Here is a 23,655-nt window from a genome sequence, read left to right on the forward strand (position 1 = left end):
AGTTCTTATGTTGAGGGAGGACCTGGAAATGGCCACTCCCGGATTCTGCTAGCGATTGAGGCAGACATGAACTGATGGTTCTGCACTGTGAATAGTTTTTGCACCAAAATAAAACCTGTTAAAGACAGGTCGGAGTCCTGCCTGGTTACTCACGAGCAACCACCACTGACATCTGACAGTACGCTTGCCTGACTTGTGGTGGCAACACATCCTTTACTCCCTCTGTGTACCCATGTACAACACATTCCCACCCCATGGTGGCGCAAGCTTTTCCCTATTAGGATGGAGCTGGGCCTCACCTCCCACTGAGTTTCCTCCAGCGCTGGGGCAAAGTTGGTCTTTTCCTTCTCATAGGACCTCAGCTTGGCCTCCAGGAGGTCCTGCTCCTTCATCAGGTTGGCCAGTTCCTCCCGGAGCTGCTGCTTCTCCTGCTGCAACTGGAACACTTGCAGCTGCAGCAGCTGCTGGGTCCTGTGGCTCTTCTGCGACGCCTGCTTGAGCCTGCTGTTGCATTTCTGCTTCAGCCCTTCCATCTCGTCCCTGCAGCGCCTCTGCTTTTCCTCGTAGCTTTGGCAGGAGGTGATCTCCTTCTCCTCAAAGCTGCACTGCAGCTCCTGAAGCTCCCCCTCCCTCTCCAGAAGCTTCTGCTCCAACTCCTGGATGGCCGACTCCTCCGTGGAGATGGGCGAGCGGACGCAGGAGTTCTTCTCGCCCGGGTGGGGAGCAGCAGACATTTTGCCAGGGTTCAGGATCTTGGTGCCCCCATCCGAGAAGGACAAGGCCTTCAGGCTCATCATGTTACTGTCCTGCAGGATGGCGCACTGAGTGATGTTCAGGGCAGAGCCCCCAAATCGGCTGATGGGTCCCACGGGAGCAACAAGGGGGTCCAACTGATAGCTGCTGGCTGTACTGTGCGTGGGGAGGCTAGACATGGAGTTTCGTCCTGAGTCTGACAGTCCTCCGGAGCACAGAGCAGGCTTAGCGTCCGGATCCTTGGCTTTCTCCTGCGATTGGAGCTTCTGGGGAACATGGTTGCCGTGCTCTGGAGAAGAGTGGAGGACTGTGCTGGAGCGAGGGAGAACAGGCTTGAAGGCTGTGGGCCTCGTAGCACTCTTGTCAGTGGCCTGCGGGGAAAAAGAAACTGGGTAGTTACTGGGACTGGCAAAGGTGACAGAGACAGCCAAACCAAAAGTTCAAAAAGGAGTGAGAAATTTATAAAGTGCCCTCAAGTTAAAACCTGGACAAGCTTTGATTAATTTTCACAAACCACAATATGGATTATAAGTATAGTATTCAGATAACAGAAGAAAGGGCAAAATGATTAAGGAAGCAGTTTATTAAATGGATAAGACAGACCTGCTTTGAGGAAGACAAAAGCCTATTGGGGAAGATAAGGAATTGGGAATTAATAATATGGTGGCATAAGTTCTTTTGAAAGAACGTATGGATTTATGGATGTATGTTTTTATTACTGTATTTTATCATTTTTGTTAATTTATTGTGTGTGTAAGAAAACTAATAAAAAGCATATTAATTTTTTTTACTGGGGGCACAGGAGTTTCCAACACTTGGTCCTTTTTCACCTATGCCAGAGAAAAGGCGTCACAGGGGGACGGGGATGGGACAACCACCTTAAAACTATTTGGTCAATGGAGGTCTGATTTGACATGTTTATTTGACATATTTAGCAAGGAAAACTTTTCAAAAGAATATACCGTGTTGGTTTTCTCTCTCTTCTTTGTATCTGAAATATTTTCCTTCTTTTTTGTTTCCTTTTTATTTTTTCCACTTTACTTTGTTTTACTGAAACATTTCCAATGAAATATGAGAATCAAGAGGAAAAGAACTATTTTTCTAATAGCTCAAAGAAGTTAAACCGAAATATTTAGTAGTGGAGAATTCGATAAAATGTGCACAGTATGACACTACTGATTGCTTGATTGCTTTTAATCAGGAGTGCAAAATAGTTTTCAGATCAAGGTCCACATTCCTTTCTGGGCAATGATCCAAGGGCCACATGCCAGTAGTGGGTGAAATTTTGCCTTTGTGTACTAGACTAGTCTCTACCGGCACTCACACCCACCTCTCTGTTCTCCATCCAGGCAAGATAGAAGCATTATCAAAGTTCAAGAGCATGTCCCACATAGGCCAAAACATGGGGGTGGGGGTAAAGCAGGCCCATTGAGGTGCATGACCTGAGAAGAATTCCAAGGGTGTGGAAGGGCCCCTGGACCTGTGGTTTCTCAGCCCTCTTTGAATGCTACATGCTACATTCAAACAACTGCAAAGCTCTACTTGGGAACTGTAATGATCTGAATTCTTGTAAATAGATACAGTGGTACCTCTGGTTGCGAACGGCATCCGTTCCGGAGGCCCGTTCGCAACATGAAAAGCACACAACCCGCAGCAGCGCATCTGCGCACGCGTGGATTGCAATTCGCAACTTCTGTGCATGTGTGTGACATCATTTTGCGCTTCTGCGCAAGCGGCAAAACCCGGAAGTAACCCTTTCCAGTACTTCCGGGTCGCCGCAGGACGTAACGTGAAAGAACGTAACATGAAGCGGACGTAACATGAGGTATGACTGTAAAGACATGACAGCCCCACAGCGTGCAGTTCCCTTCCACTGTACAGATCTTAAGGGAAACACTAAAGGCATAGGACGGATGCGGGTGGCGCTGTGGGTTAAACCACAGAGCCTAGGACTTGCCGATTAGAAGGTTGGTGGTTCGAATCCCCGCAACGGGGTGAGCTCCCGTTGCTCGGTCCCTGCTCCTGCCAACCTAGCAGTTCGAAAGCACGTTAAAGTGCAAGTAGATCAATAGGTACTGCTCTGGTGGGAAGGTAAACAGCGTTTCCATGCGCTGCTCTGATGCGCCAGAAGCGGCTCAGTCATGCTGGCCACATGACCCGGAAGCTGTAAGCGGCTCCCTCGGCCAATAAAGCGAGATGAGCGCCGCAACCCCAGAGTCAGCCACAACTGGACCTAATGGTCAGGGGTCCCCTTTACCTTTTAAAGGCACAGGGTTAGCTGGAGGAGGGGCTCAGTCTGGCTGTCTTCTTCCCGGAAGGAAGGCTGGCAAGGAATGGCTGTGAGCTGCCCTGCCTGCTACTGGTGTTGTTCTTGTGGGCACCAGGGATCTGGGAACGGATCCAGTCCTCAGTTGCAGGATGAAAGACAGTGGAGGGGCAAGGAGAGGGGGAGCTACAAAAGAGCAGCCAATAAAAAGGAAGGGGAACAGGAGAGGACTAAGAGAAGAGATGTGGAGTGTACGGGAAGGGGTGAGAAAGGTAGTCCCTCAGCAAAAGGCAGAATGGAGGTGGGGAAGGCAAAGGATGCAGTTTTTGGCAGCAATGCTTGTGAATATCAGTTGCTGGAAGCTACAGGAGGAGAGAGGGCTCAGATCCTGCTTGCACATTTCCTACGGGCATCTGGTGGGCTGCTGTGAGAACAGGATGCTGGACCAGATAAGTCACTGGCCTAAGTTCTTACAACAGTGTGGTAAGGAATGAGCCAATATGGAAAGCCTCAAAGATGCAATACAAAGGAGAGAGGGCAGTACAGAGGAAGGAAAGAGTGCAGGCATGGGGATCGGAGGGGGTGGTGCTTTAAGAGAGAAGAACAAAAGAACATAGTTCGAGTCCTGCTGGATCTGGCCAAAGGCCCACCTAGTCCAACACCTTGTTCTTACAGCAGCCAACCAGTTGCCTTTGGGAAAACCCAAAGCAGGACCTGAGGGCGACAGGGCTCTACTAACTTGCTGTTTCCACCAATTCCTAGCATTCTGTCTCTAAGAGAAGAGGCAGAACATAGCGATTTGCTGCTGACTACAGGCATTAGCCATGGCACAGAAACCAGCAGGCATGGCGGGACATCATGTCAGTTGATTAAATCTTCTGTTTGGTGGTGGTTGTTTCTAAAAACAGATTTAAGGCACACAAAGTCAACACTTTCCTGAAACTAAGCAGGTCTGGGTCTGGTCAATGGCAGGATGGGTGGAAGCCTAGAAAGAACATTTATGCTACCTTGCATTCCACAGTAGAAGAAAGACTGTAGAACCTTAGGTTAAGAACTTAATTTGTTCTGGAGGTCCGTTCTTAACCTGAAACTGTTATTAACCTGAGGTACCACTTTAGCTAATGGGGCCTCCCACTGCCACTGCGCCGCTGGCACACGATTTCGGTTCTCATCCTGAAGCAAAGTTCTTAACCCGAGGTACTATTTCTGGGTTAGCGGAGTCTGTAACCTAAAGCGTCTGTAACCTGAAGTGTCTGTAACCCGAGGTACCACTGTACATTAAGGTAAGGATGAATCAATAAATAAAACCAACCATATGTTGTTGTCAACCATTAGTTAACTTAATTCACTGATCAGCTGGGTGGGTCAGCCCCCAATGCACTGGGTCATGGGTCCCAACAGCAGCAGCACCACCACCATATAAATACAGGGTAACTCCCCACCCCCCAAAATGCATCTTGCAATTAAAGATGGGTCCTGGATCTGAACATATTGAGAAGGTTGGTTGTGCATGTTTGCAAGCACAAATTGTACTACCACTCAACCAGACCACATCTTTACACAAGCATGTAAGAAAAGGTTGGCTGGATCTCTCCAATAATTCACTTAGTCCAGCTTCCTCTTTTGCCACAGTAGCCAACCAGAAGCCCCTAAGAAAGACATCAGGGTAATGGACATCTTTTCTTTCTCTGTGTCAGAGCCTTGGTTCAGAGGCAGGGCCCCTGTAAATGACCAGTTCTTGGGGGAGAACTGTGGGAGACAGCGACGGCCCTTGTGTCCTACTTGTGGGTTTCCCCAAGACATCTAGTTGGCTACTGTGGAAAACACGATGCTGGGCGGAACAGGCCTTTGGCCTGATCCACCAGCGTTCTTCTTCAGTTAGCACAAGTGAGATCTTTTGGTATACACTGGCCAGGTTTCATGCAACTCACTAGTTCTATCTGGTTGGAGACTGGCTTCAGTTTGGGTGGCGTCGGGGTGCCATAGTCCACGCTGCTCCTCCCAGCCTGGCCTCCCAGCTCCCCCCCAGACAGCGGGGTGTAGTCCGTCCGGTGAGCCTTCTGGTTGACCTTGATGTAAAAAAAGTCCTCATTCTTGTTGCCCTTGGAGCTGGACTTATTGTGGACAGTTTCCTGAGAGAAGCCAAATTTCAACAGTCCGTCTGAGTATCTGTTCAGCTTCTTCAGATGGGAAGACTTGCGCAGTTTGTACTGGGATGCCCGGCAGTGCTTGCTATGGAAGCTGTGGCCTGAGATCAGGCTACTGACACTTCCCATGATGGTCCTGGGTGAAGGGCATGCACAGAAGGGAGGGCACCCTGGGTGGGTCTTCTAAGAGAATGTCCTCACTGTCAGGAGAAAAGGCTGGTGTTGTGGTCATAGCAGAAGCCTTGCTGTGCCAAGGAGCAATAAACCTGAGAAAAGGTGAGAAAGAAATGAGGATTGGTGAGAATGGGTCAAGGTGCCTAACATAAGTCCGCTCAGAAAACAGTCACAATGGATATGGAGGAAACTTAAATCCAAGTCCCACCTCTGTCATTGACACATCATATGGTGTTGGGTAAGTCACCATATCTCAGACTTGGCATCCCAACTGATAAATGAGAGTGGCAAACCCCAGAACCCCACTTCCTGTTGGAAAGAGGCCAATGAGGAAGAGATACAGGATGTCCCACAAAGTAGGGAATCTTTAATGTCTCCTCCCAACCTCAGGAACATTCCTTTGCCTTCCTCAGACTCTGAGTATGAATACCCAGTGGTGTCTTCCCTGGTTCTGGAACTGGGCAAAGACCATGGTCAGCTCTGTCAGTATGGTGCTGCCAATCGCAGAACAGGCATTGCTTTTGATAACTCGAGATCTTGGCTGAAGCAACATGCCTTTGTGATTTAGAATGTGCAGGGAGCAACAGCCAACTTACTGGGAGCTCTCCATGGTCCTGAAAAGGCCAGCCAGAATTTAAACAAGCTGTGTAAAGTCAAGATATATAAGGAGTAACCAATTTTTTTGCCCTCTAGCCAACATATTTGATAGTCAGGGGTGATGAAGCGTCCATCAGCACCTGCAGGGCATAACACTGTCTTTTTTTAAAGCGTTATGCAAACCAAAGCACAGCCATCCTTAGAAACTGATTTTTCTCTGATTCTTGTAATAAAGTTCTCCAACCAGGCAATGTGTACAAAAATGCATATATTAGTGAAAATAACATACAAAAATGTGGTTTTAGAGGAAATTTTAGAGGAAATTGCTTTGAAAATTTGTGTATCTTAGACAAAGGTGCATTAAAAAGTGGATATTAGGACCAAAAATATAAGACTTGAAAAATGAGAAACTAAGAGGAACCAAAACTGACAGATTTGCCCATCACTCATTCTGGGCAACCAACTCCAATGAAAAGCCTGTTGCTGGTAGAGATCCCCTCCCTCCCCTTCCCCTCCTCTCTCCTCCCCCTGAATCAAAGCTTCATAAACAAAGCTCTAGAGTGAAGCTTAGCCACGGTAGTTTCAACTTTATTCCCAAATAAGCCCCTTGCTCTGCGCTTCCCCTACAACATTCAGCACATTTTGATTTGCTGCAACATGGATGGTGCTGCTGTTCTTAATTACAACTCATGTCTTGTATACGTTTCTCAAAGGCACAGTGTGTCACTGCCGTGATTACAGCTCAGCGCTGGTACCCTATATATTTCCCCTTTCCCTGGGGCTTTAAAGCCCCTCAATCGATCCGGTGTGCCTCTCAACTGGTGAGGGAAAGAAGGAAATGCTTTCCTGGTGCACACCTAAAGGTTAAGGAGGGTGGCGCAGAGTTGCAGGTGGGTCAAAATCAGCACAGAATCAAAATGACCTCCATCCAGGTGCGTTGCAGAAGGGGAGGGGGTGGAAAGGGGGGGCGTGTTTTGGAGGCTGATTCATTGCAGCAGGGAGATGGAACGGAAGCTGCTCCAATCGCTGCTGCTCACTAAAAACCACTAAAAGCTTTTCTTCTCTCCATACTGTGGGCGTTAGGGAGGCTGTCTTCATCTCCCTGGCAGGGACTGAGCCTTGTTTCTGCTTTCTCTCTCCCCACACACAACTTTGGAATGTAGACAAAATGGCAGTACAAAAGAAAATCCGCCCCCCCTTTCCTTCCACCACTGTCCCCCACCCTGCTGCCAGCATCCCACCCAAATATATATATATATTTACAAGTCTTGTAGGCCTGTTGCAGCTGCAGAAGTCTGTGTGGGGAGGATAAAGTTTGCAGAGGAAGCTGGAAAGGGCGGCTGTGACTGATGGCAGAAAAATATCATTGGGAAGAGGAAACTGCAGAACAGAGACCCCTCCTGCTTGCTCACTTTTGGACCTGGTTCTGGTCATAGATTTTTTTGTTCGCCACCTCCCCACTTCTCTGCTCCTCACAACTGCCTCTTAACATGTTCACAGAGGAATAGAGGAGGCTGCCTCAAGACAGCTGGTCCATCCAATTCAGTTTTCTTCTTCTTCTACACTAGGGGTAGCTAATGTGCCAAACTTCCATCAAGCCTAACCAGCACTGCAAGGAAGTTGCATTATGTCAGACCATTGGTCCATCGAGCTCAGTATTATCTGGCAATGGCTCTCCAGGATCGCAGGCAGGAGTCTTTCCCAACCCCCAGCTGGAGAATACCGCAGGGATTGAACCTAGGACCTCCTCTTTGCAGGACAGATGCTCTGCCACTGTACTGTGGCCCTTCCCAGCGCTTTCGTCCTGCAGTCAGCAGGTTGGCCCCGGTCAACACAAACCGTAAAGATTTCAGGCAGCGCTACCTTCCCATGCCAAGGACTTAACTTGGGACCTCCTGCATGCAAAAGAAGATGCTCTACTGGTGATCTGCAGCCCTTTCCCTTAAAGCTACAGTCGTTCACTAGAATGGCTTCAGGTTCTGAGAAGTCCCTAGGTGGGCTTCCTCTTTAGGGAAAGGGGAGAGGCTCTCTACCTGAAATCCTGGGACGCTGTGGCCAGCCAGTGTACACAATACTCTGGTGGATGTGCCCAAAGGCTCTCCAAGGCACCACTCCTATTCTTCCCTCTGGGTCCAAGCCACCCAAGTAGGCAGAGCACAAAGAAAGTAGAAGATGGGGTGTCCATCTCCTCACTGCTTACATTATTGATTTTTTTAATTCATTATTATTTCGGTCACAGACCAGTTCCAGCCCACATACAATATCAAGGAAGTCATAAAACACGATAGGGATACATTTGAATTTGCAATTAGGTATAACAGGGACAATACAGATATAGCAACAGTTAAAATATATATAAATTAAAACTGAGTCACTAACATATAACCTAAAATTATCATTTAAGGCCTTAATCATTATGATAGCACAGCTTGTTCCCTAAGTTTTATGGCAATCGCACAGAATTTGGCTACCCTTAACGTGATTTCACAATCCTTCTCCTCTACCAGGGATTTTAGACATTGAAGTTAGCTGCTTACATCATCATCATCATTTTAATTTATATACTGCCTATACCCAGAGGTCTCAGGGTGGTTCACAGAAGAAAATCAAAATATAAAACCACAAAATACATAATCAAAATAAAAACAACAACCCAATAACCGCCCCCCACAAAAAACACACCACCCACATTTTAAAAGGGAATAGGATGTAAATCAGATCAGCCAAAGGCCTGGTTAAAAAGGAACATTTTTGCCTGGAACCTAAAGATGTATAATGAAGGCACCAGGTGAACTTCCCTGGGGAGAGCATTCCACAGACGGGGAGCCACTGCAGAGAAGGCCAGTTCTCGTTTTGCCACCCTCCAGACCTCTCAAGGAGGAGGCACAGAAAGGGTGGCGTCAAACGGTGATCTCAGGGTCTGGGGAGGTTCATATGGAAAGCGGCGGTCCTTGAGGTATTGCGGCCCTGAGCCGTTTAAAACTTTATAGGTCAAAACCAGCACTTTGAATTGGGCCCGGAAACTAATTGGTAGCCGATGCAGTTGGACCAGGATCAGTGTAATATGCTCAAACCAGTGAGCAACCTGGTTGCTGAATTCTGCACTAGCTGAAGTTTCTGAACCATCTTCAGAGGCAGCCCTACATATAACTCATTGAAGTAATCTAACCTTGAGGTTACCAGAGAATAGACAACAGAAGTTAGGCTATCCCTGTCTAGATAGGGGCGTGGCTGGGCCACCAACCGAAGCTGATGGAAGGCACTCTGGGCCGTTGTAGAGGGCAGGTGAAAAAGCAGTAAAGGCAAGGGCAGCAGTGGGGGTGGCCTCAGCAGGTACCCAAGGATGCCTATCCCCCTTGTGTCATTCTTAATCAAGACATTGGCTCTAGTAGACTTTACTTTGGATCCAGCATTTGACAGATGACATGCTTACACCAAGGATCACTGCGCCCAAGGCATGCAAGCATGAAAACATGCACCCCCTGTGGTGGCTGTCAATGGCTACTAGATGCAATGGCTATGTTTGCCTCTGAATACCTGGCAGGCTCCTCCCAGGCAGGGAGTACCTGCATTAGAAACTCAGGTATCTATGCTAATCGCCAAACGGCACCTTAAATGCAAGTTATGGTCGTCAAAACTGAATGTCCAGGTGCCTTTTTTTGCAGTAACATTCATAGTTGTTTTTATTATTCATTTCCAGACCACTTTATATTTCGATGAAAAAAAAATCTCAAAATGGTTTGCAACACATTAAATCAAGTAAAACAATCCAGAATAAAACAAATTCAAGCTTTAAGGAAAATGTCCTTCTTTGAGTAGCATTTTGCTTTCCCCATATTTATTCCCCATATGTATTTACAGTAAAGGTAAAGGGACCCCTAACTATTAGGTCCAGTTTTGAATGATTCTGGGGTTGCGGTGCTCATCTCGCTTTATTGGCCAGCTTCCGAGTCATGTGGCCAGCATGACTAAGCCGCTTCTGGCAAACCAGAGCAGCGCACGGAAACGCCGTTTACCTTCCCGCCAAAGCGAGACCTATTTATCTACATCCACTTTGACGTGCTTTCGAACTGCCATGTTGGCAGGAGCAGGGACCGAGCAATGGGAGCTCATCCCGTCATGGGGATTCGAACTGCCGACCTTCTGATTGGCAAGCCCGAGACTCTGTTTAACTCACAGCGCCACCTGCGTCCCTGTATTTACAGTACTTACTTAATTTATAGAGCTGTCCCATGAGGAAGTACTCTAGGAAGCCAGTATGCTGTAGTGGTTAGAGCGCCACAATAGGAGCTGGGAGATCAGGGATCAAATCCCCAATCAGTCCTGAAGCTCACTGGCTGATTTTGGAGTCAGTCACAGCCTCCTAACCTACCTCACAGGGTCACTGTTGGGATTAACTGGGTGGGTGGGGTTGAACCACATACTCCTTTGAGGAAAATAAATGCAGTGAACAAGCTCTTCTGCTTACTGCTTAAGAAAGCTGGAGGCGTCAGTCAGGTGGAGATGCCGGTCACCAGCCTGGCATCCAGAGATCTCCACATGGTCACAACAGGACGTGCGCCAGTCGCAAAATGCACCCAGCACCTGGCTAATTTCTAACACTCCGGAGAACGCTTTTGCACTCAGATTCAGTTTGCGGGCTTCCTAGAGGCATGTGGTTGGCTGTGCGATCAGGATCCTGGACTGAAAGGTCCTTTGGCATGTTCCAGCAGGGCTCTTATGTCTTTTAACAATCTCTTTTACGTGCTTGAAGGGACATGGGTCGCGCTGTGGGTTAAACCACAGAGCCTAGGACTTGCCGATCAGAAGGTCGGCGGTTCGAATCCCCGCGACAGGGTGAACTCCCGTTTCCCAGTCCCTGCTCCTGCCAACCTAGCAGTTCGAAAGCATGTCAAAGTGTAAGTAGATAAATAGGTACCGCTCCGACAGGAAGGTAAACGGCGTTTCTGTGCGCTGCTCTGGTTCGCCAGAAGCGGCTTAGTCCTGCTGGCCACATGACCCGGAAACTGTATGCCGGCTCTCTCGGCCAATAAAGCGAGATGAGCGCTGCAACCCCAGAGTCGGCCATGACTGGACCTAATGGTCAGGGGTCCCTTTAAATTTACTATACCTCTTAAAGAGATTTTTAAAATACTTAGCAGTCCGCAAATGCTTTTAAATAAAAGAAAACAAACCAAGCAATGCCCATGGTCCACAGACCGTGCTATTTCCATCAAATATTTCCCAGCCCTGGATGGAGATCGTTCTCCGCCTCTTGCCTTTTCTAAGACAGCAGAACTAAGTTGTCTCATTGTCTGGCCCCAGCCTAGCCTGATTTGGAGGGTTAAAGACAATTAAATAAAAATGGGATCGGGCTTATCTTCTTCTTATTCCCTGTCAGCTGGGGCATGACAGAAGCCTTTGTCCCAGCTGCCAAAGAGATTGCCCAGCCGTCAGCCCTGCCGTATTGACAGCCCATTATGATACAGTGGCCCGGGGAAGGGGGAAGAAGCACGCGAAGAGCTAACCCTTTATGATGCAAATTGGGGTGTGTGGACACGTGTCGGTGTGCAAGTGCCAGAATGGGATTTGAAGACCGCTGAGATTTTATCTGCCCAGCCTGGTGGGTACAGAGTGTGCTGGTGTGAGCATATGGAATCCCTAGCAGCCAAGAGAACCTGGCCTTGCATATATATTAGAGAGCAGAGAGCTGGTTGTAATAAAAGGGGCAGGGCCTGGAACATATTCTCTATGCTGAGAGGCAGGAGCTGCACTCGCTTCCAGCTGGATGACCCTTAACTGGATATTCAAGAGCCTGTTAATGAAATTAATCAATGCAAAGGGGGAGGGGGAGGATAATAGGCCATATGCAGGGCTTGTTAGAAGGTCACCGAAAGCCACGCTGCTCATTTCTGTGCTCAAGCACAAATATCAGAACGCTGCCTCTAGGGAAACTCACACTCTCTGAAATAATATGCAGACTGAAACATTCACACTTCTCTGAATTTTGCAGCGCAGCTCTACAGCCAAGCGATACACTCTAAAGCAGACATACTAGGGTAAAGCAGGCATAACAATGCATATAAATAGCGAAATGGACGTACAAAATGCATTTTTAGAGGAAACTGCTTTGTATCACCACACAACTTGGAGTTTCTCCTTCAAGCCCCCAAAATATCAGAAGCCTGCTTCACAGTACTATTCGGTATGGCTGCCCCTGTTCCTCTGAGATAAAGCAGGCAACCACTGGTCGTACTTCATGGAAAGAACTGAACATGTCTTTGTTTTGGCAATCTTTCCCAGCAGGATGATAATATCTATGTCTTAGTTTTAAAAATGATACAACGTGAACACCTATCTTCAGATGCGTGTTTTGTTTTGTTTTGCATTGCTTTTAAAACAGATTTGTAGCTGTTTTGTGATATGCTTTTAAATCCTCTTAACGTTCAGAAATAACTAGAGAAAGAATTCTTGTGGGGGCAAACTCCATAGTTTAGCCATGTCCCGTGTGAAGAAGAAGTGCTTTGTTTTTTCTGCCCAGGATCTTCCAACATTCAGCTTCACTGAACGGCCCTGAGTTCTAGGACTGCATTTGTTTACAACCCATGAGATGCCTGTTCCAGGAGAAGAAATATAATAATAATAATAATAATAATAATAATAATAATAATAATAGTAATAATAATAATAATAATAATAATTAATAATAATAATAATTTATACCCCGCCCATCTGGCTGTGTTTCCCCAGCCACTCTGGGCGGCTTCCAACATAACACTAAAATACAATAACCTATTAAACATTAAAAGCTTCCCTTAACAGGGCTGCCTTCGTTGTCTTCTAAAAGTTTGGTAGTTATTTTTCTCTTTGACATCTGGTGGGAGGATGTTCCACAGGGTGGGTGCCACTACAGAGAAGGCCCTCTGCCTGGTTCCCTATAACTTGGCTTCTCATAGTGAGGGAACTGCCAGAAGGCCCTTGGAGCTGGACCTCAGTGTCCGGGCAGAACAATGGAGGTGGAGACGCTCCTTCAGGTATACAGGACCGAAGCCATTTAGGGCTATAAAGGTCAGCACCAACACTTTGAATTGTGCTCGGAAACGTACTGGGAGCCAGTGTAGGTCTTTCAAGACCAGTGTTATATGGTCTCGGTGAGCCTAGAGTCCAGGCATGTCCAAAGTCCGCTTCAGGAGCCTAATCCGGCCCACCGGTCAGTTTAATCTGGCCCCTGTGGCAGTCTATCTCCTGGGGGGAAATCCTAAAAAAAACTCAACAGCTTCAATCTTTAAAAAAGCTCCGTAACTTTGGGGTAACATTGTAAAAAAGCTCAACAACTTAAATCCTAAAAAAAGCCAAACAACTTCTTTGGTCGGCCCTCACACATGTTCACTTCATCAAATCCAGCCCTCTTTGAAAAAGTTTGGGCACCCCAGGCAATTCCACAGATGCCAGTGACCCTCATCCCAATAGAGGGAATTGCAGATCCTCCCTTCTTCTCTGCTCTCCATTTTCATTGTGGGAAATGAATTTAAACAGGCCCCCATTGAGTGAGCGGGTGCCTAATTGTCTTTCAGAGTGGATGAAGAGCCCCCATTACAAGACACTCATTCACTCTAATTCATCAGCCTCATTCATTTTGCTGACATTCGCTTGGGATTATTTTGATTGTGGGCAGCCAGGGCATTCAGTTGGGAATTCACAAAGCACACCCGCACAAACACCCACACGCACCACCGCGATCTGTCATTAAGTGAGAGAGAACACTTCAGACTGAATTGCATCTTACAGCTGCTCAAAGAGGCTGGGAGTTCATCGTATTTCATGTTAGTTCAATGAAGAGCGTTTGGGAGAATCCACGCCCACTGGCGGCCTCATTATCAAAGCAAGGAATGGATCCGACATCGAGGATCAGAGCTAGGAATTGACACAACTGCAGCAGAGGACCAGCATTTTATTTCCATCCATTGAATGAGAAGTCTTTATGGTAGGATATGCAAACAAACATGGGGTTTAAAAGAATAAATCCAAGACCAAAAGGCACCCCCCCAATTAACTGGGCAGCATTCCCCCGCCCCAAAGATTGTATGTTATTTTTAACAGAAGGTTGTGCACATACCAGACATTTAAAGCAATGACTTCCACCGAAGAATCCTAGAAACTATAGTTTGCTAAAGGTGTTGGCAACCGTAGTTTTGCAACAGTAACCATAGTCCCCAGGATTCTTTGGGCACAGTAATGTGCTTTAAATGGATGGTGTGTACACAGGCTAAGCATCTCATGAAGGCTACAGATGGCAGGCACCGTTTTAGCAAACGCTTTCCTTCCTCACTCTCACATGCAAGAGAGAATGCAGTTTTGAAGACGACACCTGTGGCAATGTGCACACACAGTTTACAAACTCAGTGGAACAATTCTGAAGTGCAGGCACTCCTCCGTTACAGCACCCAGAGCCATGTCCCTTCTAAAACTATACAACAAACATGGATTTTTGACTAATGCAGACATTACGGCTTTAAGATGAAGTAGACTTTTCCTTACTCCGGCATCCTGCTTTGCCCAACATCCAGTTTAATGAAGGGCTCAGTCTATGCTGAGACAGATCGAGAGATCATAATATTTAGAATTTATATAAATTTATATAAATTCTGTTAAATAAAAAAAAAAATACTGATTTTTGAAAAAACATTTTAAAAAGGTATTTAGACCCAATTTGCTATATTGTGAGCTGCTTTGTGAAGGTATTTTGCCTTGAATAGTGGGGATATAAACCTACATGAATAATTATCAATGTTAAAACAAATCAGTGATAAACATTTAGCATAGCCTATGACAAGAGATATGATAGTCACCTTCAAATATCTCAACGACTGTCATATGGAAGAAGGAACAAGCTTGTTTTCTCCTGCCTGGGAGGGCAGGACTTGAACCAATGGCTTTAAGTTACAAGAAAGGAGATTCCAATTAAACTTCAGGAAGAACTTGGAGGCTTTTAACCAGAGGTTGGATGGCTATCTGTCATGGATGCTTTAGCTGAGATTCCTGCATGGCAGGGGGTTGGACTAGATGACCCTTGGGGTCCCTTCCAACTCTACAATTCTATGATTCTATGTGTAATAAACACATTAGAGGGAGCAGCCTTAGGATATGATTCCTAATGCAGTAACTGCTTCTGAAGTTTGAGCCCAATTCTCCACCTGCGTCGTGTCAACTTATATTGGACTTTCCCAAGCTGGTGCTGCTCACCAGATGTTTTGAACCACACTCCCACCAGCCCTCCTGTTAGCATGGCAGGGTTGGGGGTTATTGGTGTCATGACCCAACAACATTGGCAGGGCACGGCATTGGCTGACCCCGATTTTCTCCGTTTCCTCTGATGAAGCAACAACTTTCATCACGATCAGAGAGAAGAGAAAGACTGCAGCATGCTAAATCTAAGTCCCTAGAATGATTCAGCCCTAGAACATTAGGCCCACTCACATCAGGAACATCCTTCATCTTTGTGGCACAGTGGGAACACCCCCATAAGCTAAATATGCCAGGGAAGGATGTTGATTTCTGTGTATTTAATTACAGGGAGCCTCTCCCTTCCCCAGCTGATGTGCAACTAATACTGCAATTGAGTTGTCACTAATTGTGCTTCTTTTGTTTCCTCTTAAGGGTTTGCTGATCTTTGGGGCCTGGGAATCCATGTTTGGTTACTTCACAGGAAGTGGCAGGCGTCCTGAGAATGCTACTTTTCATGGGACTCAGGTGGCGCTGTGGTCTAAACCACTGAGCCTCTTGAGCTTGCCGATCAGAAGGTCAGCGGTTTGAATCCCCGTGAAGGGGTGAACTCCTGTTGCTCTGTCCCAGATTCTGCCAACCTAGCAGTTCGAAAGCACACTGGTGCAAGCAGATAAATAGGTACCGCTGTGGCAGGAAGATGAACGGCGGTTCCATGCACTCTGGTTTCCATCACGGTGTTCCATTGCGCCAGTCTGGCTGGCTACATGACCCAGAAAGCTGTCTATGGACAAACGCCGGCTCCCTTGGCCTGAAAACAAGATGAGCGCCGCAACCCAATAGTCGCCTTTGACTGGACTTAACCATCCAGGGGTCCTTTTACCTTTACCTTTTACTTTTCATCAGTTAAAGTAAAGCTTCTCCCTCTTTTGGATGGAATATGTTTAAACGCAACTATTTCCATAGCATGCAGTATGCCTCAGGTTCAATCCCTCGCTTCTCCTGTAAAGCAGACCAGGAAGCCAGTATTGGGAAAGGCATTCTGCCTCTGAGACCCCAAAGAGCTGCTTCAGGTCAGAGTAGACTATACTGAACTAGACAGATCAATAGGCTGGCCTGGTGTAAGTCAATTCCCTAAGTTGCAGGTGTAAAACAGGTCAGCCAAGCCACATAAAGGCAAACTAAACGGGGATACATACTGGTTCCAAACTATGGTTCGTTGTTGGAAAGATCAAGTTCCACTCCCCCTTGGTTCCATTTGTATACTGACAGATCTGCATCATGCCTCACCTTGTTTCATATTCCAAGTTCCTGTATTGTTCAAGTGTTTCCTCTGTGGCAATAAGGGAGTCTTTAAGGTTATCTTGCTGAGGGCAGCAACCAATTGCCCAGTGCAGCTTATTTAGCCAGCTGCAAGACAGGACATAACCCTTGATTCAGCTTATTTAGTCAGATGCCAGAAGGGTGTGACAGTAGGGACTGGGGTTGAAATTCAATTTTGGTTTATTCTAACGTAGGTAACTTAGTAATTTTCACTTAGTAATTTTCAAAACACTGCTAGCATTCAAAATTTGCACTTCTCCCAATTTTGTGACACGGTTCTTCAATCAAATAACGGGTGCGCTAGGGGAGTGTGGGAAAACAAATGCATGTATTTGTGAAAATAACATACAAAAATGAATTGTTCTCATGCAAAATTGATTACTAAAGTGTGCATATTAGGAGGAATTTGCACTAAAATGCTGATGAATTTTTATGAAGACTTTAAAAAAAAAAAAAGCATTAGCAAGATGATGTGGAAACTTTTAGCTGGAGTCAGACAGCCACAGAGTGGAAGTCATACCATTGGCCCAGTCTACAATAGCAGGCAGTAGCCCTTTGGGGTTTCCAACAGCAGATTTCCCCAGCTCTACCTGGAGATGTTGGGAGCTGAACCCCAAACCTTCCTGCAAGGAAGGCAGGTACTCCCCCAATGAGCTATAGAGTCCTTCCCTTCTCCGGGAAATTGCTTTATGGGGGAATCAGAGCGCCTTCTGTCCAGAAGTCCTGCTTGTACGATTGCTCATAAAAAATAATAATTACAAATGCAAACGACTCTCCAGTTCCAAAGGCAACCAAGTAGAGTAGCCCAAGCGTTGGGCAGCTCTCCTTTCAGAGAAGCGGAGAACATGTGGCCCCATTTTACATAGACTCTTTGTGGCAGGGAGCATCCAGCGAGACCATTTAGAGAGCCTTAAGCTTCACACCTAACAATCTGGTTGGTGACACTGACTGTGCTCCCGTGGGTCCTCATTGCAGCAAATTACCTGCTTTAAGTATTAAGAAGGGGTGGCAGTGGCGGATGGGGGGAGAGCCGTTTAATTTTAGATTGGAGAAGTTAGTAGCTGAGCCCCGGGGGTTGCCATGGAAACTAGGCATTGGTTGCCATTTCTCCCTTCCCACCTCTAAGTAATTAGGTAGCGAACCTCCCCGCAGGGGGAAAATAGGACTGGAGCTCAAAATCACATTTGAGCAATTTCACCATCATGTGGGAAATCTTCCGTTAACACAGTTTCACCTTTCGGAAGGTAAGCTGCTTGCCACTTTATAAACTCACGATATCCCTGGCAGACAGTGCAGGAGAAGACGCTGGGGTATGCCTTCCTGGTGGCATGTTTAAATGTCCTTCCTCCATCAGTCCTGGAGGGAAGATACACAAATACCCCAAACCACAAGCACAAGTTCCCCTGCAACTCCAGAAAGCTCGAGTCAGTGACTCATGTCCTCCTGTACCCCTTTGGTCATGGCATAGATAGATAAAACTTTATTTGCATTAGCTAATAGCCATAGCAACAGTAAAACATTACAGTATACGCAGAAAAGGAAATTTGATATAAGGGCACAATTTAAAGTCCTGAATCAGCAGTCAGTTAGTGGCCCTTTTTCTGATTGCCCCAGCTATGAACCTAGCAACCTTTGCTGTTATCTGCTCATTTTTTTAAAAAAATATATTTATTAGGTTTTTACAAAAGAAGAAACACATAACTACCACAAAAGTGAAAAGAAATAAAACATAATCAAAGATACATATAAAACAAATCAGAACAATAGAATAGAGAAAAATAAGATTCCACCCAACAAAATACAAAACATAAAAACTCCAACTTTTAAAATCATACTTAGCTTCCTTTCTTGACTTCCTCACGCCTCCCTTTTTTGTGTTCCTCTTTACCCAATCAGATACAGCAAATCCTTACCCTCTTTCAGATCTCATTTCTAATTATTAAATTCATTCTATTATGTCTCCAATCTTTCCTCCTTATACTTAAACACCTTTAAAATGTTATTTACTTTCGACATAATATAACTTTAGTCTTTCACCCTTTTCTGTTGCATTTTTGCATACTTTTTTAAACTATATCACTAATGCCATATTATTTCCCTATCCAACATTGTTTTAACATTCATAAACTTTGCAGTGTTTCTGCAGATAGTCTTTAAACTTCTTCCAGTCCTCTTCCAATAATTCTTCTCCCAGGTCTCGGATTCTGCCAGTCATTTCTGCCAATTCCATGTAGTCAATCAATTGCATCTGCCATTCTTCCAAGGTGGGTAGATCTTGTGTCTTCCAATACTTCGCGATGAGTATTCTTGCTGCTGTTGTCGCATACATAAAAAACGTTCTATCTTTCTTTAACACCAATTGGCTGATTATGCCCAACAGAAAGGCCTCTGGTTTCTTAAGGAAGGTATATTTAAATACCTTTTTCAGTTCATTATATATCATCTCCCAGAAAGCCTTAATCTTTGGGCACGTCCACCATAGGTGAAAGAATGTACCCTCAGACTCTTTACATTTCCAACACTTATCATCAGGCAGGTGATAAATCTTTGCAAGCTTGACTCGGGTCATGTACCACCTATAAATCATTTTCATAATATTCATATCTGCTCATTTTGATCTGATAGAAGAAAGGGCATTGTAGCAGTGGTTGAGCGCCCTGGGATGGTTAATACAAGTGGGGTGATGATCTCGTTCCTCAGGTCTTTGTAGACAGTACAAGACAGGAGGACGTGTGCCACTGTCTTGGTGCTACCGTCTCCACAGGGGCAAAGACGTTTCTCAGGCGGGATCTTTGGGAATCGACCCTCAAGTACCACAGATGGCAAAACATCCAGTCTTACAAGTGTAAAAGCACGTCTGTATTTTGGGATAATAAGTTTGTGCAGCTATGGGGCCAGAGAATCAAAATGGAGAGGTGGAAAATGAACGTACCAAGGGCAGAATTTCCTTATAGTGGCCAGGTTGTTCTAATGGTCGTGGCATATGTGAAATCTCTACTGAACCCTTCTTATAAAATCTGCCAGGAGTTGCACGTCTCTCAACTCCGCTCAGGTCGACACGCATCTCTCACTCTCAGTGTGGCCAAATACTGCGCTGCAGCAAACAAAATCCACCAGGAACTGATTCCAAGCACTCCCTGGAATCTCTGACAGGACCACATCTTTTAAGCTGCTGGTGCCCATCTTATTTTACTCTACGTTGTTGCTTATCAACCTCATTTCATTTCATGACCTTTTGTGTTTTGTGTGCTACTTATTTGGATTCCTTGGTACTACTCATTGACTTCAACAATCAAGATTTGATAGAATGTGCTGCTGGGCTATGCATCCCAGCCAGGACGCAAGGCAGAAATCTCATAATTCTATGGCTGTGGATGTCTGTCCATAACACCTCTCCTATCTGCCTTACATAACTGCCCGTGTCTGCAGTTTCTATTAGTTAGTACCTTCCTTCTGCAGTCTCCAATGAAACGACAAGCTCAGGGTAGGGTGGGAGCAGAAACAGACACTTGCCAGCTTCATTAATGCCACTTCTCAGGGGGGGGGGGTTAAACATAAATATAAAAGTATTACAATGGGTGCATTCACATGGCAGTATACAGTGGTAAAGGTAAAGGGACCCCTGACCATTAGGTCCAGTCATGGCCGACTCTGGGGTTGTGGCGCTCATCTCACTTTATTGGCCGAGGGAGCAAGCGTACAGCTTCCGGGTCATGTGGCCAGCATGACTAAGCCGCTTCTGGCGAACCAAAGCAGTGCACAGAAACGCCGTTAACCTTCCCACCGGAGTGGTACCTATTTATCTACTTGCACTTTGACATGCTTTTGAACTGCTAAGTTGGCAGGAGCAAGGACCGAGGAATGGGAGCTCACCCCGTCGCGGGGATTCAAACTGCCAAACTTCTGATCGGCAAGCCGTAGGCTCTGTGGTTTAACCCACACCTCGGGTTAAAAACTTAATTCGTTCTGGAGGTCCATTCTTAACCTGAAACTGTTCTTAACCTGAGGTACCACTTTAACTAATGGGGCCTCCCACTGCCGTCGCACGATTTCTGTTCTCATCCTGAAGCAAAGTTCTTAACCCGAGGTACGATTTCTGGGTTAGTGGAGTCTGTAACCTGAAGCGTCTGTAACCCGAGGTACCACTGTATTCCATTTCCCCAATGTTCCCCTAATTTTTAATTTCTGCATTATATTTGAGCTACAAAAGCCACTTCTGGAAATCAAGTGGAAGTTTAGGGCTCAGTTCTGTGTCAATGCTTCCAGGAAATCCATCTGCAACCCCATTAATCCACAAAATTGTGGGAGTAAAGTGATGAAATTTGCGGTGCCACGCCAACACAGAGTTCTTTCTTGCTGTTTCCATGGGGGAATTGTGGGGCAACAGAAGCATGCATGTGCGGGAAGGGAGTGGTGGCACTGCCCAATGTTGCACGTTGTTATATCACACCAGACACCATGGTGTGAATGAAAAGTGTGTGACAAGAGAATCATAGAATTGTAGGGTTGAAGGGACCACAAGGATCATCTAGTCCAACCCCCTGCAATACCACATTTTTTTGCCCAAAGATTAAGAGTTTCATGCTCTACCGACTGAGCTGGTATACTGCAGGTATAGCAGTGTGAAAGGGTCATTGGACACAGGCACTAGCATTCTAATCAGGCGTCATAATCACGTCTGAACGCACCCTTTGTGAATCAATGGTTAGGGCTGACCCTATCAGCCAATCCCCTCTGCTGGAGAACAGAACTCTGCATGCCCTCATGACCTGCCCTTGTCCCTTCACTAAAATGCAGTGAAGGATGCTAACCCATTACTAGTGTTGAAGCAAGATTCAGCTGCCATTCTGGTTGGAATGGGGAGAGGGTACCACTTTGTCCTTGCCTCTCAGGCAGCAAAATGTCTTGAGCCAGCTCTGCCAATGGAGCTGTACAGTTCACCTGCATGTCTGGGGTTGGGGGTAAGGGATGGGAGAACAGTGAAGGAAATAGCCATACTGAAGATGGGGGGGGGGGGAGAGAGAGAGGGGGAGCAGTCATGGAAAAGAAGAAGGAATCACATGGTTATTGTTGCTAATTTATTTAATGGAGTTATTAAGCTTGGTTTTCAAAAAACAGATTACAGTGTACTCTAAAACAAAGAGTAAAAAGCTAACTAACTAACAACCCATAAATGCAGGGCTGTATGCAACTGACTTCTAAACTCACTGAAATGAATGAGTTCTAAGTTAGACATGCCTAATAATTGCAAAGGGTCTATTATGAGTAAGACTAGCACAGGCTACAACTCACAATCAACCATATTCAGGACCTGAGCCACTAATAGAAAAAATAAGAGCAGCAGCAGATAAAAGCGCAATATGACAAAATCAACCAAGTGCAGACTGGATTAAATAAGCCTTTGGCCAGCAAAGGGGAGTGGCATACTTCCTGGGAGAGGCAATTCCAAAAATTTGGTGCCACCCCTTAAAAGGTCCTGTCCCTGGTCTCACTTCATAAGGAAGCTGTGTGTACCTGTTAGTAGTAATTAAAGAGACACTATCCAAGGTGGGAAAAGATTCTCAGATGCGGTTCCAATGCACATCTGAGAATACATTATTTAATTATTCTCTCTTTCAACTGTGTAATGGATTTTTAAACTGCTTTTCAAGAACAATTATCTTCCCAAGGCAGACTAGCAGCTGTTCACAGGGGACGTGCGAAATGCAGGTTGCTTGCAGTGGAACCTTTCTGCACGGCCATCAATAGGCTGAATAACCTGATACTTGTGTATTTAAATGGCATTTCTATCTTTCACACATGCTCATAGACAGAAGGTTGGGAGAGGCACAAAAGTATCTTAAGTGCCATGTGTGAAATATTCCTAAATCCCGGTGGGAGTACAGTGTCTGACACGTCCATAACTGAAAGCTCTTGGCTACATCTGAGCCTCCTTGGCAGATATCTTTCCTGTTTCATGGCACTTAACGCCCACTGCAGGGATTTCTGAACAGGCACGGTTGGCAATGGAAGAATATGCATGTAGAGGAAGGATGGGGCAAGCGAGGCAGAGGAAAAGTGCAGGAAGGGAAGAAGAGACAGATAGCATCATAGCTCTCAAAGGTATTACACTAGGGACAATCTGGGAGAGGGAATTGCTGTAAAGAAGGGAAAGAGTTTTTGTGGGGTGGGAAGCTTCAAATCTAGAAACAGTTCAGTCCAATTCCTAAAAATAATCTGAGCCTTACAGCACTGTGTTAATGGGACTTACTCTCTGGTAAGAACCTATAAGATTGCAATCTTAACAAGTTGAACAAAGAACCCTGCAGGCTCAGATCACAAGGTACCAAAATTTGCCAGCAATTTCTGCTGTTCTCTCAGTGGCAGCTTAACTGAATAGCTTCCCATACCCTTGAACTTTGTCTCCCCTTGCAAACCCATATTATCCCCAAATGCAATGCCCATTTTCAGATGGTAGAAAACAATTTTTCCATGGGTTGTCGATCCCACTCTCAATGGCTAGATTTAAGAATTACTTTATTCTTTTGCTGAGTCCATTATGGTGAAATTACAAGGTGAAATGAACAGTTTTATCAGAAGTGCAAACTGACACAGAAAGATTTGCTAGAGTTATTAATTTTACTCTTACCCTTGTAAGCCATAGTTATAGTTAAACACGGAACACAGCACATCGTACAAGCAGGTTTATTGCAGAGAAGCACGTTTATTGGACCAGTGGAGGCAGCGGCAGCCACCACCAATGTCTTGTAAATGTCAATTACAACATCTAAATGTGCTCTGCAATTTTCACGCCGAATTAGAGGACCTATAACACCATCTCCTTGCATATGAGATATGGCAGCCAGCCAAGCGCATCCATCACACATCCGTGTGAGACCTCAAATCAATTCCCCTTTCAGAAATTCTCCTGCAGGCAAAGGGCTGTGCAGTATTTCATGGGGATGAAGAGGGGCTCATCAGAGATTTGTCTTGCAGAGAAAGAGCCTGATAAGTAAAGCACCTCCATAGTCTTCCTACATCGCTGCCTATATTTAAGACTGTGAAAAAGACCCAGAGGTGTCTGTAGCCAATGCCCCTTCCCACACAGAATAAATTAAAATATGGTTGCTATGCTGAAGAGGAGGCGGTCCCTGTTCCTAGATTTATTTATTCAGTTTCGCTAACAGACTCATAATTGGTCTTTAAAGAAAGAGT

The 23,655-nt window shown here is 45.7% G+C and overlaps 1 protein-coding gene and 1 long non-coding RNA gene across 3 annotated transcripts in view; both read right to left on the minus strand.

Moving 5' to 3' along the window:
* The window catches only part of LOC309358321, a 59,375-nt gene that overhangs the window by 10,743 nt on the left and 24,977 nt on the right, over positions 1-23,655 (minus strand). The gene's annotated exons all lie outside the window — the stretch shown is intronic.
* LZTS1 (leucine zipper tumor suppressor 1) overlaps positions 1-23,655 on the minus strand; it is a 43,348-nt gene that overhangs the window by 8,110 nt on the left and 11,583 nt on the right. The window contains exons 2-4 of one of the 2 annotated variants that reach the window (XM_081890965.1): positions 17,735-17,817; positions 4,951-5,432; positions 300-1,124 (exon numbers count right to left, since the gene is read on the minus strand). In XM_081890965.1, the coding sequence (XP_081747091.1) occupies positions 300-1,124; positions 4,951-5,295 (1,170 nt within the window). In that variant the 5' untranslated portion in view covers positions 5,296-5,432; positions 17,735-17,817. The remainder of the gene's footprint in view (positions 1-299; positions 1,125-4,950; positions 5,433-17,734; positions 17,818-23,655) is intronic. The other variant, XM_081890964.1, reaches the window with a different exon arrangement.

This window comes from Podarcis melisellensis (genome assembly GCF_964234715.1).
Source record: "Podarcis melisellensis genome assembly, chromosome: 15".
NCBI lineage: Eukaryota > Metazoa > Chordata > Lepidosauria > Squamata > Lacertidae > Podarcis > Podarcis melisellensis.